The 16,836-nt window shown below is 44.1% G+C and overlaps 1 protein-coding gene across 7 annotated transcripts in view; it reads right to left on the bottom strand.

Annotated features, from left to right (window-relative positions):
- Nucleotides 1-16,836, bottom strand: part of SKAP1 (src kinase associated phosphoprotein 1) — a 281,290-nt gene that overhangs the window by 18,000 nt on the left and 246,454 nt on the right. For all 7 annotated transcript variants that reach the window (XM_006940253.5, XM_045044377.1, XM_045044376.1 and 4 more), the window contains 2 exons: nucleotides 13,211-13,261; nucleotides 5,375-5,475 (listed from right to left, as the gene is read on the bottom strand). In XM_006940253.5, the coding sequence (XP_006940315.1) occupies nucleotides 5,375-5,475; nucleotides 13,211-13,261 (152 nt within the window). The remainder of the gene's footprint in view (nucleotides 1-5,374; nucleotides 5,476-13,210; nucleotides 13,262-16,836) is intronic.

Raw genomic sequence — 16,836 nt, 5'->3', positions numbered from 1 at the left:
TGGTCCATGAGAACATCTTCCCACCCCAGCTAAGCCACCGTATAAATATAAACCTTCCGTGGTACCCAGCTGGTTGCTCCAAGGCCGATCGCCATGGGGTTAAGTAGTTGGGCAAATCTTTGAGGGGTCTAAGGCCAAGAACTGAGGCACAGCACATAAGCCCCAGAGATGTAGCCTACTGACTCAGTTTACCTTAAATAGAGGATCTCATTTAGGGACCTTGTCTCCTTTCTAGTCAATTGAGAAAGAGATTCTTTTTCTCTCTTTAATTTGCCCTTATCTGCTGGAGCATAGGAGGCTTAATTTTTTTTTTTTTTTAGATTTTATTTTTAAGTAATCTCTACACCCAATGTGGGGCTCAAACTCACAACCCTGAGATCAAGAGTCCTTCGCTCCACTGACTGAGCCAGCCAGGAGTCCCCAGGTGGGCTAATCTTTAAATGGGCGTTTACTGAAGTTCTCCCGCACAGCAGAACAAGCACCTTTAGTCCTTAAGAAAAAGGTTTTCCTAGTGAGAGACCTAGGAGCCAGTAAGAGAGTCACTTCTCTGAAAGTTGGGACTTGTGACTCATCTTATCCAAGTTGGGGCTTTGTACCTCCCTTTCTTCCACTTAAAATAAATACCCATAGCAGTGCTGGTCCACAGAAGGGTCTTAGGGTCTGCAGATAAAAGGAACTAAGCCAGGGCACAGCGTTACTGCACGGAGGGTGATTCAGCACCTGCCCTGTCATGCCTGGTGCCCAGGCTGAATGGATTTTTGGAGTACACCTGTTGTTGAACCCCTGCCAAGTACTGATGGCCACTAACCCCCAAATCACTTTTCCCCGCTGTTGATGTTTGGAATGTCAGACAGGACTGAGCAGCAGCCGGCGTGTATTTCAAACACAGCAGATGGATTTTTATATTAGCTCCTATTTCATGTTCAGGCAGAGCGACCGCCACACTAAAACCGCAGCCTCAATGCTGCCGAGTTTGCTTCTGTGAGATTAATTCTGTGAAATTAATTGGGACAAGATTGAAAAGGAAATTAAAATGCAGCTGAGTGAACAGGCCTTTCAAACACCTTTTTCCTGCTCTATTCAAACTTGAATTCTGCGGTGGTCGCAGGCATCGTGGGAAGTAATTTACGAGAGGCAGGCTCTCCGGAGCCATCGGTTACGTATGAGGAGACCTGCACAAGCGCCACAATCTGGAGCCACTGAAGAGCGCTAAACACCCCGCTGTGGCCTGAGCTGCGTCCCTGCAGCGGGTGGAAACGGAGCTCAGTTCTTGGACCAAAAAAAGCTGTTCGGAATATATCCGGGCCCAGAGAACATCCGCTGGACGCACAGATCGGCTTCGTTATTAAAATCTCCCTTCAATATATTTTAAGACCCAAATTGGAACTCGGTGGATTAAGTGGGCACGAAACTGCATGGGGCCTAGGAATGGATGGCTGTGTTAGGGGAGGTCAGCAGGGCTGCTACCTGCGCCCCGTTGGTTACTGTTTCAGAGCTTGGATATGTGGCTCTGGCCTCTCATCCAACGAGAAGTCTGAACAATCCATCAATTTTGTCAGTGACACAATCTCTCAGACCAGGAAAGGCTACGTGGGTTTCCGTGTAGGCCTCTGCACTAGATGGCTTTCTACTTCCAAGTAAGAAGGCTTTGTGCTTTTGAGTGTCTCTGTGAAGAGTTCTCGGTGGGACAGGCTACCTGGTTTTCCTCCCTCACTCCACCAATAATTTACTGAACGCCTAGTATGTACCCCGTATTGACCTCAGCAGTTTATTGTTAGCGGAAAAGAGATGAATGTAATAATAGTTGCCTTTTCCTAGATGCCAGGTACTTCTTGACACACACTCTCTAGGGCAAGCATCAGAACCCCTATGAACGGAAGTTATTCCCATTTTTACAGATGAGAAAGCTGAAGATAAGCAGGATTGAGTGACTTTGCTCAGGGTCACGTAAGTAACTCATCTGTTACTGACCAGCTTCCTTAAGAATAGGACAGGTGATGGGTATTTGGTATCTTTCTTACCCAGCCAGTCATCGTCTCTGGAAATTTTATTTTAAAAAGGACAAATAGCTCTCTTTCTGGGATCATTCTTGCCTAAAGACCCTAACAGTCTCTCCTGGCCCTAGTGTTCTAGGATTCAAGGTTGGGTCATGTTTGGGCAATTACTAACAATAGCAGATGCCCAGGAATAAAGCCCCCACCCCACCCCACTTCCTCATCCAGGGTCCACTGCCTGTTCTTAGCCTGTTCCCACCGTATTTCTTTTCTTTTTTTTTTTTTTTTTTAAATTTTTTCCCCCAACATTTATTTATTTTTGGGACAGAGAGAGACAGAGCATGAACGGGGGAGGGGCAGAGAGAGAGGGAGACACAGAATCGGAAACAGGCTCCAGGCTCTGAGCCATCAGCCCAGAGCCCGACGTGGGGCTCGAACTCACGGACCGCGAGATCGTGACCTGGCTGAAGTCGGAGGCTTAACCGACTGCGCCACCCAGGCGCCCCTCTTTTCTTTTTTAATATATCTTTTTTTTTAAGTTTATTTATTTTGAGAGAGAGAGAGAGAGAGAGCCATCAGGGGAGGTGCAGAGAGGGAGGGAGAGAGAGGATCCCAAGCCGGCTCCGCGCTGCCGGCTCAGAGCCCCACGCGGGGCTCAAACTCAGGAACTGTGAGAGCATGACCTGAGCCGAGACCAAGAGTTGGATGCTTAACTGACTGAGCCACCCAGGTGCCCCAACATATTTGTTTTATCATGCAAAGAGAGAGGGGAAAGCCAGAGGCATTTATGAGGGCCCAAAACAAAAGAGCTTATAATTGAAATTTTTAAGTTCGTTTAATCTGAATACATAATTAAAGCTAAATGCATTTTTGTGTGGGATTTCTTTAGCAGTTTTGCGGGATCTGTCTCATCATGTTTACAACAGGAATGCTTGAGGTGGAAGGAAACTTAGAGGTCACCCAACACAACTGCCTCACTTTACAGGTGAGGAAACTGGTCGAGGCAAGCTGAGCTGCCCCAGTTGTGTCTTGTCTGATGTTTCTTGGGGGAAATAGACTTCTCCAGGTTCCTAAACCAGCAGGCCTTTCTTCCCTTAACAAAGGTTTTTCGGTCAGAGAGAAAAGTAACACGTAGATGTCTGGATACCATTTTTCTGGACTAACCTCGACTTGAGTCAGTTCTTTTCCTCCAGGTGTGAGAGGCAGGTTGCAGAGGATAACTGATTCCAACAAATCAAGCCGGTTGGGGTTAAAGTGGAATGAATTTAGGATTCATATGAGACAAGAAAATTGCGGAGGTTAAGAGTTATTGAAGGTCTGAATAGACAAACAGCTAATGGTAGAGGGATCTCCTTTCCTATCTGTCTGAATTGTTTCATTTGTGCTTCTTAGAGGCAAGGGAATGGATTGGGTGGCCTTTTAAGGTTCCTTCCTGTCCAAGGGCTGTTATTGGGTTAGGTGATATAATAAAGGTAAATCCAATCCGAAATGTTCCCCAAGCCAACGTTAAGTTTATGAGGGAAACTCCAGTTGAGCTTCTAGCTTCTCATTTCCTCCTCTGACATGCAGGGATTAACAACATGGAGAAGGGAGGCAGCTGGTGTGGCTTTCGGGGGGAGAAATGCGCTACAACAATGGTAAGGGATGAAAATAGACTTACAACCGTCCAAAAGGTGGAGAAAGAAACCAGACAGAACCAGAACAGCGACGCAGTCTCCCTGAATCAAACTTTGATATATTAGCTTTCCCTGAGGGAGGAGGGGGAGGGGGATTGGTTAAAAAAACGGGTAGGGGAGGCTCTCCATGTTCTTTGGTATCTCTTAAAAATACAACAGCCGTGGTAACCGCAGACAGCTCTGTACTGCAGGGAAAGTCACCCCACAGCCCCTTCTAAATGGAGGAGAGGGACCCCCAGTGAGAAGCCATTAACAAAGGCAAAAAAGACATGCAAAACAAACAAAATAATCATGACCGAGAGAGAAGGCCAGCAGACAGTCTGGCTCTGTTCTCCCCCCTCCTCCTGCTGCAGGCACCTCAGACAATGTAAACAGTTAATTTGTTCACCTGCAGGCTCTGGGCAAACAGAGGCCTGGTCACACCTGAGTGGATAACTCGATTACCCCTGTAATGCCAGCGTGGTAATGTACACAAATTCTATTACAAGGCAAACCTTGCTTTCGGGCATTTGAAATACCAATCAGGCCAATGTCCACTCCCTTCTTTGCTTCCAATTTATTCTTGGTGTATTGGAGCTGCACCAGAATGGCACCAGGATAGCACTGAATTAGGGCTCTGGAAGAAATCACTAGAAGATTGTGATCTCAGTCAGCAGGGCTTGCAGGCTCCCTACTCTTCTGTAAAAGGTTGGGGTCTGAATTTGGTCCTCGTTCTAAGGGGACCGGTTGGAAACACTCAAAGGTACGTTAAGTCAGCCCAGTCTGTTTCCTAAGGCCCTTATGGTATATTTCAAATTGAGACAAACCCTTGGCCATTGATAGAATAAAGATAAGTGGCAAACGATGAGTTAAAAATACAATGGGTTTTCAATTTGCCTTTACGGAATCCACACACTAATTAAAGAGCAAGGTGTGTCTATTCCAAAAATGTGTTTGATTGACCTCATAAAGAACTTTTTAGGAAGTTATTTCAGGGACAGAACCTATTTCCTTAGCTCACGTATATAGAAAATGTATAATCTTTCTTTATAAAGATGATGCTACTGATCCCTCAAACAGTAGCCCGTGAGTTCTGAATCTTCTTCACATTAGTGATGGATCTGCGATAATCTATCCTTTTACTTTTTCCTAATTCTTTTATGATCAACAACACTGTCTGTGAGAGGGTTAGTTGGGGCTAGGGGTTAGTTAACTTTATGACTGAGGAAGAGAATAAAGTTAGCTGGCCCTTGTGGGGTTGGATTCACTATCTTGGCCTTATCAACACTTGCTCACACCAGTTGAGGCAACTAGCTCTGAACTCATCATTAATATACCGCAGTCTTCTTTATCTGTAAATGACATAAAAATGTGGTTTACGGAGCCAGAATGTTTTCAAGAGTATTAATACAGTAATAAATTATGTACATAATGATGACCTTTTAAGCACCATAAGACCCTAAAAAGAATACATTTGATTGGCATAGTTTTAGTGTTATGTCTACTTTATTGCATTTTTAAATTTGAAAATTAGTTCCTGAACCTGAATTTTCAATTAAGCTTTTCCCTAACAATTATAAATCAGTGGGAATTTATGAGTGAGGGAGACGTATAATACACACGAGAGAAATGTATGACATGGAATGATTCTGTAGTTATGGTGACTACATCATCAAGAATGAAAAAATCGACTTTTGATCCAAGCCCCACACTCTATGTCCTTACCTTGCTCAGAATGTAGATGAGGTCACCCCGTTGGAAGGATAGTTCATCTGGCTGGTCACCATGGCAATCCCATAGGCCCTGGTAATAATTGGTATAGTCCACTGATCAAAGAGAGGAGAAATCAAAGTTAAAAGGACTCTGTCTTTTTCCATAGAGTCCACATTTTTGCTGCAAATGGACCAGAGTTCTGATATTGCCCCTAGGAAACCTAAGATTCAGAGGGGTTGGGATGAGATACAGCCAAACACGCAGCATGAGCAAAGGACTGTGGGAAAAGGAGATCATTAAGTAACATTAAATATTTACAGATCACCCTTAGTCAGATGCTATTCAACAATATGACAAATACATTCGTTTATTAATAAAAGAAAATCAGGCAGGTAAGTTTTTGCTTTGTTTGTAAATAAGCAGTGCAGAGATTTCCTGCCAGATATTTTTTTGATCCAGGGCCTCTAAACTAGCCAGTGCTTCTCTTCAATGTGCATTTCAAAGAATGGGATAAATCTCCGACTTTTGCCCGTTTGCTGAAAGGCTGAGTCAGCCCACATGCATCTGTATCACAGTCTCCCATGTGGGTCTCTTCTGTTACACGGGAAACTTCATCCTGGGCACTTCCCACCCAGGTACTATATGAGGTAATCCCCAATAAATAAATACGGTTACGAAGAGCCCAGGCTTTAAGTGGAACCAAGGGGTGTCTCATCCATTGCAACTAAATTCTGGGTGGGCTGGCCCTTTTCCAGCATCTCATTTGTAGACCCTGAACATGTCTGCCAAGATTTATCTGCAAACCCCCAGGGGGACAGAAACCAAAGTGATCTGCATTAAAAATGAAAGCAACTGAAGACGACACACCAAGCGTTTGAAGCAGCTGGGGAGATTTACTGGGCTTCTCAGCAAGACTAGATGGCAGTGATGCCACAGGACAGCCATTGATTCTTAGCAATGAAGAATCTGTATTGATCTTCTTCTACCCGGAAAGGTTAAACACTAGAGCACAAAGTGGGAGAGGATCTGGGGATTTGAATGGCAGGAGAGCTAATGCCCACCAGACCAGGGATGATGTGGCCGCGCTACCGTTCCTTAGGATGCTATGCGTGAGCGCTGTCAGCAAGACACCCACCAAAAATGAGATTCTTATTGATGGCAGTCAGGAGTCCTGGCTTCTGGTGAAAACCCAAGTGACTTTTGGGCACCCTATTAGCACCAGTTTCTACCTTTCCCTTCATTTGTTTTGACCCTCCCCGGAGGAAGGATAGTGCTGGTCCCTGAGGATGAGGACAGGTGGAGGAAAGCAGGTGGGCGGTGCGGTGGGCGGAGGCCCTGGCTATGTTTGCTTCTTAAAACGCTCATTCCTCACTTACCAGCAGTTCAAACAACAAAGGCACAGGAGAACCAAATCCCTGTATGTCTAAGAACTTTAGTAGGAGCCTTAAAGTGCGCAAAACTCGAGGAGGGACAGAGCTATGTAATTAAGGCTCGGATATTGCAAACAGAAGTAAAAATGTTAACCATATAGAAATCAGGCATGTTTCCCTTTACAAAGATGATTGTTTATATATGCAGTAGACGACAGAGGGCACAGCTACACTGGAAACCAGAGTTAAGAACGTGTTTGGAAGAAAAATACACTGCGAGAAAAATGCTAACTATTGGAAAGACAAGGCATGTGTTTTGGGGGATACCAGGGCATGGAATAATAGAGAAATATCAGTTCCTGAAGAATGAAAATAGTTTTCTCAGAGGATATATTAATGTATTTTTTAGTCATAATGGAGTTGATTAATCACCTGAAGATTTGGACAGAATTATAAATGAGAAGTATATTGACATCAATATTCTTCATGCATTTATATATTACAGAGAAAATGATTTTATAAGAATAGATTTTTATTTTTATTAAAAATTTTTTTTAATCTTTATTTTTGAGAGAGAGAGACAGAGACAGAGTGCAAGCAGGGGAGGAACAGAGAGGGAGACACAGAATCTGAAGTAGGTTCCAGGCTCTGAGCTGTCAGCACAGAGTCCAATGCGAGGCTTGAACTCACAGACTGCGAGATCATGACCTGAGCTGAAGTCAGACGATTAAACCGACTGAGCCACCCAGGCACTGTCCCCAACCCCAATTTTTTTTAAACTTTATTCATTTTTGAGAGACAGAGAGAGCCAGAGTGCGAGTGAGGGAGGGGCAGAGAGAAGGAGACACAGAATCGGAAGCAGGCTCCAGGCTCTGAGCTGTCAGCACAGAGCCCTACTTGGGGCTAGAACCCACAAACCATGAGTTCATGACCTGAGCCAAAGTTGGATGCTTAACCGACCGAGCCACCCAGCTGCCCCTATAAAAATAGATTTTTAAAACACAACTTCACATTTCTGAATGGTAAGAAGGCTAACAAAGTTGTCTTGGTTTTTTCTGGCCTAGCAGATGGTCACTGTGGGGTACTGTTCCCCATGTGCCTGGATATGGGATAACTCTTAACATTATGAGTACTTTTTGGGTATAAATGTAAGCATCGATATTGGACACATAAGACACCAGGGAAGAACACCTGGAAAAAGATCTATTCTAAAAGCACACGGAAAGCAAGAAGCTAGGAGAAAAACAAAAGCCTTCCAAGAACAAATATAGAAAATGCCCCTGGTTCTTCAGAAGCTAAAGGCTAAAAGAAGATAGAGCTCAGGGATCCAGCAGATAATTTACCCAGCCCAAGAATCAGAATCGGCAGAACTAGCACCATAAAAGCACAGCTTTGAAAAATAAGCAGAGTGAAGAGCTAGATATGGGGAGTTGCTCCCCAAACAGAGGTATTCTGGTACTGGGAAATCAGTGAGGAGGAACGCCTTAGCTGGACGGGACTGGGCCGTGTGTGTGCAGACATCCCGTTTGACATATGTGTGACTCACCTTTATGTGAATGGGTGCACACGACCTCACTACATTCCTTCCTTGGCATTCGACAGACACATACAGTGCACTTACAAAGTGCCGGGGACGGTGCTCGATGCTGGGAATTCCGCCCTGGCCACACACAGAGTCCCTGCTCTTAGGCTGCCGTCCAGGTGGGGAGGCACGGGGACACAAAGAGTCGCACAGATATTTACTTATTTATGATTGTGATAGGCCTTCCAAAGCGAAGCTGAGGGTGCTGTGTATAATAGGGAAGCTAACCTCATGGAAGGCTTCCCAGAAGCTTTGGTTGTGTTATAAAAACCTGACCAAGAGTGGGTAGAGGTAAGGCGGAGGAGGGCTTCATTCCTGCTGCTTTGCCTCAGGAAGGCCTGGGGGGCCTGGAAGTTTGCAGGGCCAGTCCAGCTTCTCCCTAAACTTGACCAGGTCATTCTATAAACGAGGGAATGCATGAGGAGGCTTTGATGTCTTGAGATCAGTGAAGAATTGGGAGCCTGAGAGGGAGGATTTCCTCTGTGGGCTGGACCGAGGCTCCTTGAGGGTTACATTACTCTAGCAGCAGTCTGAGATCAGAAATGGTGCAGCATTCTGACCATTTAATTAATTCAAAGCATCCTCATGCTCATTTTGGGGACATTATTCCATCTAATTATTTTTTTTCCAGTCTGTCCATTTGGAATGAAAAACAAAAGAATAAAGCTTAATGCCAGCATTTCTCAACGTCTCTCCAAAAAAACGTAACTCTGCACTAAATAAAGCCTGGTAATTCAAAAGCAAAGCACTAATATATTCAGCATAAAACAGACAGAGGACCTAGAGCAATAATGACACCACTAATAACTAAAACAGTTATAACAATTAACAACAATTACAATGATAGAGAAGCTAATGGGTATGATCACTGCATTTAAATTGCTAGCAGAGCTCAGAAGGACTTTTTCTAGAGAAAAAAAGGGGGGGGGCAGCATCTTATTTTCTTTACCCCACCTAAGAGAAGCTAAGCTCCCAGCAAACAAAATGTCATAGGAAGAATAGTGACGGTCTAAGTTTACAAACATATTGTGTTTTTCTCTCTTCTCTAGGTGTTTGTTGCAAAGCATTTGTCATTCCACACCAAGTTCTTTATAACCAGCAATAGTCATTTCTCCTGTAACTGAAGCCAGGTTGGTACTACTGTTGACAGACTCAGAATTTGAAAATAAACCTCTATGACGTGGAGAGTTCTAAGGTAAAAGGACCAGGATACCTTTCTGCCTCTCTTCCTCCTTAGGAAGGGCAGAACTTGACTGTGTTCCTTCCAGAGTTCAAATGTCACCTTGGGCTTTTGTTTGGGAGACACTGGGTAGCTACAGAATTCAAGCTGTGAACAAGGAAAAGAGGCTAAAGGCAGGTCGGCATGTTGTTTACATTCGCTTGATGAGCCAAAGGACTGTGCTACTGAGGCCTGGCAGTGGGTGCAAATACTCAGCAAATTATGGAAACAAGAGACAGAATGAGAAGATGGATAGAGCCCGTCCTTGCTAGACCGTGGGTAGGTGAGAAATGGGCATAGAAGTCTAAGGCAGTGACCCACTGGAAGAGACTTGAATATTCTCTAAGCCAGGCCGGATAAGCCCACCATGTTCATTCAGCCCACCAAAGGAGACTCAGTCTGACACCGTATTAACCATTTCAGAAGGAAAGGTATAAAAAAATCTGCCAAGTTCCACTGACGATGATCCCAGAACAGGAAGAGCAACTGAACATTGCCATTTGCTTGTTTTCATGGCCATTTAACCTTGAGTTTTGAAGTCACTCTGGTCCTTAATGTTGTAAGTAGGATCTTGAAGTGGAGAACATCCACAGATCCTGAGTTTCATCTCCTACGCTCCTTTTATTGGGCCCAAACTGTAGCTGGCTGATGATCAACTCACATTTGGCCTTGGGAAACAAGCTTCAAAAAGTAAGAGCTACAAATACCTCTGTGGCTTCCCTCAGTTTCTTTCATGCGATCACTCCATTAGTAGATGCTAAAATGGAAAAAGTGCTTCGGAAATGGAAGCTCATGAGTGACCGCTTTTCTGCCCTGTGGAAATTACTACATAGGGGCTCCTTTTTTTGGCTGACTTTGCCCATGATTTTAGAGTGAAAACAACTGTTTCGAGATCTTTCTTGGTCAGATATTTGATGTACTTAAGAATGAGCTGTGCCTCCAGCTTGGCTTTTTATTTGGCATGGCATACCCAAGCCAATGGCCGGTAGTTTTCATATAAACAGCACAGGATGAGTTTTATTTTTGGTTACCTGCACACTGCCTTCTCATGATAGGGAAGAGAGATAAACTCTCATCGCGGAAGACACTTAGTGTTAGACTGTTAGGCTGATGGGTTGCAATTTAGTGAGAATCTGAGGTGCTGAAGAGTCACTCATTAAAATAACCCTGTTACTAACAGTCATGCTGTAAACTGAGCTCTTTATAGATTGAACAATCAATACGACAAGGCTGTGATAGATTTTCTAGGTAACAGAATAAAATAAAAGAAATTACATCTTACAGGGTCATTAACACCCAATGAGGATAAACTGAATTCCTTTTTTCCTCCTCTTCTGATAAGATCTAGTTGGGCTTTAAAAATGTTAGCAATTCCATTATGGGAAAGCACAGCGTTTCTGGGAATAGGATCTCTGGAAGAGTTCTGGAGAAAAGTATGTGGATCTTAAAGGTCATCCTGCTAGTCATGGTATCTTTTAGGAGAAAAGTCATCCCACTCCTCCCCACCCCCCAAAGACATGTGACACCTGAGAAAAACTAAGTGAAGCAAACCTGTGTAGCTTGTCTATTACATAAGAGCGCACACTGTCCTAGAATTCCCTTCATATTCCCTAGAATATGCCTTCAGGGGGCTGCCCACCCTTCCCTTGGACCTCTACGTTTTATTGTTATAAAGCTAAGAGATGCCATTTGGATGCTCCGTATTTGTCGCCATTTCTATAGCTCCTTTGGAGAAAAGGCACTGTATAAATTCAATAAATAAATAAGTAAACACAAATAATAAAAATTCCTGCCTCAGATTCTGCAGAGAGAGCAAAAAGTCCTCCTCTGTTTTTTAATCACTAAGTCACCAATCATTATAACTGGTGGGAAGTATAAACATAAACCATGGAAGCATATTTAGAGCTCACTACACTTTAACAACACCTATTTTGGAGGCAGGAAGCATGAGGAACAAAAGGTTTTTTTTTTTTTTCTTTTTTAAACCTACTTGAATTAGAGCCATTGGAACAGCTAAGAAATAAACCTTCTCTCACCATCCCCCCACCCAAGACAGAGCCTCAGAAAGAAAGGTGGAAAGAGGAAATGGGATGAGGGAGGGGTCTGAAATTGAATTTCAAATGTTTATTTATTTTTGACAGAGAGAGAGAGAGAGAGAGAGAGAGAGAGAGCGAGCGAGCAGGGGAGGGCAAAGAGAGAGGGAGAGAGAGAGAATCCCAAGTAGGCTCCATACTATCAGCACAGAGCCTGATGCAAGGCTCAATCTCAGGAACCATGAGATCATGACCTGAGCTGAAATCAAGAGTTGGACACACAACCTACTGAGCCATCCAGGTGCCCCCTGAAACTTGAATTTTAGACTTTTGCTAGAGACTGCTGCTTCCTGAATGGAGTTTAATATAAAGTTGGGCACAGGAAGCTTACAGTTTTCTACCCTGGCCTGTCCACATTAGCTGTTTTTCCTGCACTGATGATGGGAGTTGATTGAGAAAAGGCATGGAACGTAGATTGGTCAGAAAACAGATTTTCCGTTGGAATTCTGCACAGCAAGTAGGAAACAGTAGAAAATAGGTTTCAGAACGGACTTCATTATACGTGTTAATTATTATGAAGCGCTTACTGAGAGCCACACTAATCCCGTACCACCCTTGCCCCAGTTCTTTCTTTCTCTCCTGTTTTGGCACATGACTTCTGATGCTGTCTCTTCACTGTCTTTTCTCTCCCTGGGAGAAGTTGGGCAGTTAAATGAAGTTAGGTCCTTCACTAAGCCTGTTACGTATTCACTTCCCATAGAACATGAACCTTAGGAGAAAGGGGCCTTGCTGAGTGGGTAATGAAGAGAACAAAAGGCACAAGAAAGGAAGAGAGAGGAGAATGGGAAAAGGAAGGGCCAGGGAAATGGAGAGGGACCAGGGAGGAAAGATGGAAAGAACTCCTAGGCTTAAGACTTTCATAGAATCTCTAAGAAGAAAAAAATCAGCTAGTATCCAAATCAGCCACAATTTAGGCTCTGCTGATGGGATGAATGTCCTTGAGGTGGCCTTTGTGATTCACATTCCTTTACTGACAAGGACGGAATAGGTCCTTGGTCCACTTAAGGAGGCTTTAGAGGGGCATCTGACCTTAAGAAAAGATGGGCTCACTAACAGCCTAAAGCATGGTTAACAGTCTGGGATGAATAAGATGTGATTTTGTATTCAACAAACCTGTTACATATTCATTTCCAAATGTGCCTGGAATCAAAGCAGGCCATCAGAAGTCAGCATCACCAAGCAATTCTATCCTTCACCCCATGTTCACTTTCCAGATCTGACACATTTCCATTCCCCTCTGAACTCGCAATCTCCGGGCCTCTCAGAGAGGAGACATTTCCATTCTTTCCATTCTCAATCCTCTGATCTCTTAGAGATGAGGCAATTCTATTTTCACTGTACTGATTTAGGAAATACTGATAGGAAAAAATAAATATCTGCTTTGGTTTCCTACCCTCTGTCGGATAAATCTTAGCTGTTCTGGGAACATTAATTAAGGTGAATGGGTGGCTGCTTTTAAGGTTGAGATATTTCCCTATCCAGTCATCTTATTTGGGGCTTCTGAGGCCGACACACCAGCACCCTCTTAATTAGTGAAGCCCGAGCATCCTACCCAGTGCCTATATATCTGCGAAGCTCTCATACCTCCTTTATGTGGAGTCCCATTCTCATCCTCTTCCAGGTCGTGCTCTTCATCTGAGGGGATAAACACCAGCAGCATTAGCAATTAGTGGTCAAGTCTTATACTATTTATGCCAATGGGGGTCTTCTTTTTCAGAGCTCACCGTGCTCTTTTCAAGGCGCTAACTGGTCTTTTTTTAAAATTGGTTTTTTTTTTCACATTTTTATTTATTTTTGAGAGACAGAGAGAGACAGAACACAAATCGGGGAAGGGCAGAGAGACAGGGAGACACAGAATCCGAAGCAGGCTCCAGGCTCCGAGCTGTCAGCACGGAGCCCGATGCGGGGCTCAAACTCACGGACTGTGAGATCATGACCTGAGCCGAAGTCGGACGCCTAATTGACTGAGCCACCCAGGTGCCCCTCTTTTTTTTTTTTAATAGTTATCTCCCACCTTAAAATTGGCCCTTCTCCTTCCCTCCTCATTTATTTATTCATAAACATTTTTAAGTGCTCACTATATGCAAAGTGCTACGGTAGGAACTGGAGATTGCTGCAGTGGGTAAGACTGGCGGGGTCCCCGTCCTGTGGCACTTCCAATCCACTGGATTATTCAGGCACTAAATATCTCTGTCATTGAAATCTTAACCCTTTCCCTCAAGCTCTTTCTCCTCTCCTTCTAGAATTCTCTTCTAAATGTCTTGTCTCTTTGTAAGTGTAAGCATCCAGACTTACAGTGTGTGTGTGTGTGTGTGTGTGTGTGTGTGTGTAGCTAAGCATGTGTTTAAACCCTCCATGATTAATTAGTCCTTAATGCATCAAGTTTTGTTCAGCTGTAGCAGAACCTGGTCATGTAAGTAATTTTATGTTCCTAGTACTTGGGGCTTGTAGTTATCTTTTTACTGTTGTTATTTAGCCTGCCTTGTTCATTAGAGTGTAAGCTCCTGAGGGCAGTTGGAATGGTCTTTTAATTAATTGTTGCAGGTACACAATGGGTTCTAAGTCAGTGCTATTGTCTAACTCTGATCAAGTGTTTATATGGTCAGCGTCACCACATGATTGGCTTGTTTCTTGCCCTCATTAACCTGTTTCATCTCATACTACCTGATAACATGGGAATTGGGCCTTTAGAAAGAAGGCATGAGCATCAGAATCATATTAAGCCATTTTATATGTGGAGTAAAATGAGCAAAAATACAGTTGCTCTTCTCCTTTTCATCACCTCAACTCCCTCACACACACACACACACACACACACACACACACACACACACACTCTCTCTCTCTCTCTCTCTCCCCCACCCCCCCACCACACACCCCCACACACATACACACATGGACACACACCCCCCCCCCACACACTCTCTCTCTCTCTCCCCCCCCCCCCCCCCCCCCCCCCACACACATGGACACACACAATGAATGGGGCATAATAAGCAACATTTTGAGGGCTGAAGACTTTGGTTTTTTTGTCCACATATACTTTCTCTCCCTGGGAGTTGGGGCACTTATCTGACTGGTTTCCCCACAGTTGTGCCACTAAATGAAACTTTTGAGGAGATGGCTTGGGGACAGTTCCTTTTGTTTTAAATATAAGTTTTACAGAGCAATTTGAATTCTGGTATGTCAGAGTGGGGGAAGTAAATTCTAAGCTCATGAGTAAGAAGAGGGGCGCCTGGGTGGCGCAGTCGGTTAAGCGTCCGACTTCAGCCAGGTCACGATCTCGCGGTCCGGGAGTTCGAGCCCCGCGTCAGGCTCTGGGCTGATGGCTCGGAGCCTGGAGCCTGTTTCCGATTCTGTGTCTCCCTCTCTCTCTGCCCCTCCCCCGTTCATGCTCTGTCTCTCTCTGTCCCAAAAATAAATAAACGTTGAAAAAAAAAATTTAAAAAAAGAAGAAACAGCACAAAAGTATATGAGAGCACTACAGAACATTAAAGAAGTAACTGATTTCATGGTTTCCATGCAAAAATAAAAATTAAGGGATTGGTATTCTGGAGAAATGAGTCATATGTCACCAAGATTAAAAAAAATACCAGGGTCGCCTGCGTGGCTCAGTCGGTTAAGCGTCCGACTTCGGCTCAGGTCATGATCTCACAGTCTGTGAGTTGGAGCCCCGCGTCGGGCTCTGTGCTGACAGCTCAGAGCCTGGAGCCTGCTTCGGATTCTGTGTCTCCCTCTCTCTCTGCTCCTCCCCTGCTCATGCTCTGTCTCTCTCTGTCTCAAAAATAAATAAAAACATTAAAAAAATTAAAAAAAAATACCATACACATAACCTATATTTGCCTTAAAAGATTCCGTGGGGAAAGATCCGTGGGGAAAGAACTCAGCTCTTCTTACCTTCACATATGGCTTCACAGCAGAGAATTTCCTACTTCCCACCTGTAGTGCTCCCCGTCCCTCCCCCATCTCCCCAGGAGGGATAAAGATGTGAGATAATGGAGGAGTGAAATCAAATATCGGAAATAGACCGTGCTGAAATAAATCACGTTAAACATCATTCTTTGCACATTGTCTTCCTATCACTTGCCCACTTCCTTCCTTCCTCTGCTGTGATGCTTTTCCTTTTTGACATGGGACCAATTTCACAGGATTGAAAACGCTAGAAGAAGAGTTGGTGCGGCGTCCGTTCTTGAGATACCCAATGATTTGGACAGGGAGCATCTCTTCTGCTGATAACCAAACAACTCAATCACAAAGACCAATAATTTGCTGTGCTTAGGCACTTTTGCAGGGAGGGTTTATTCTACCTCTGCTGTCTGTGCACAGATGTCTCTTCCTCCCAATTCTAATCAATGTAAATTGGGTCAGATCTCCGCTGTGAATTACAAATTGGATCCGAAGTTGGAGGGTCACTGTGCCTGTGACTCCACCTCCTTCCCACCACCATTAGATGGGAAGCTACACCAAAGATCTTTTCTAAATAAATCAGACTTTATTGTAAAACTCGGCCACTGACGAGACATAACCTCATTAGCATTGATTTTAAAATAAATTATTGAAAGTGGCTTGCCTGCTCTTTGCATTTGTAAAATAGGAGAATGTAAATGTATTTGCAATGATAAAAATGAAAACTAAACTTGATTCCTTTATCCTTTCGGGCAACAGCACTTAATCTAGTCATGATACAAAAATGGGAAAAATAAAAATCTGTTCTACGCAGTTCAATTCCAGACCAGATACTCTGATTTCCATCGGGCCTGTGGAGTCACCTAGAAAGAAAGCAGAACGCTGGCCATAGATCTTGTATATCATTCGCCACCATTACTAAGCTCTTCAGTGATGGATGGGAATGGGGAAGCTCTAATCCCCACATCTGTTCTATCCAACGTTGACCTTCCCGGGTGGCTGAGAGTGGGCTCAAGTCAAGAAGGCTAGCTACTGATGTGAGAGGCTGGGTGCTGTGCCTTTGAAAGTGTGAGTATGGAGGTATCATCAACATAGTGGAGGCAAATGCTCTCTCTATAGCTGGTTGTGAAAGGCAGTACCTCTCAGCACCTTCCCAGCTGCAGGGGGGCGGGGGCGGGGGACAGCACAATACAAACAGAGAGGCATACACTTTACCTCTGGTCCTTCAACCAAATCAAACTGGCATCCTTCAGACGCCAACGCTGAGAAAACTGATTTCATGGCAACAGAAAGAAATGTCTCTT

Source organism: Felis catus, chromosome E1 (genome assembly GCF_018350175.1).
Source record: "Felis catus isolate Fca126 chromosome E1, F.catus_Fca126_mat1.0, whole genome shotgun sequence".
Taxonomy (NCBI): domain Eukaryota; kingdom Metazoa; phylum Chordata; class Mammalia; order Carnivora; family Felidae; genus Felis; species Felis catus.
Note: the sequence above shows the minus strand (reverse complement) of the source record. Positions and strands in the feature narration are given on the sequence as shown.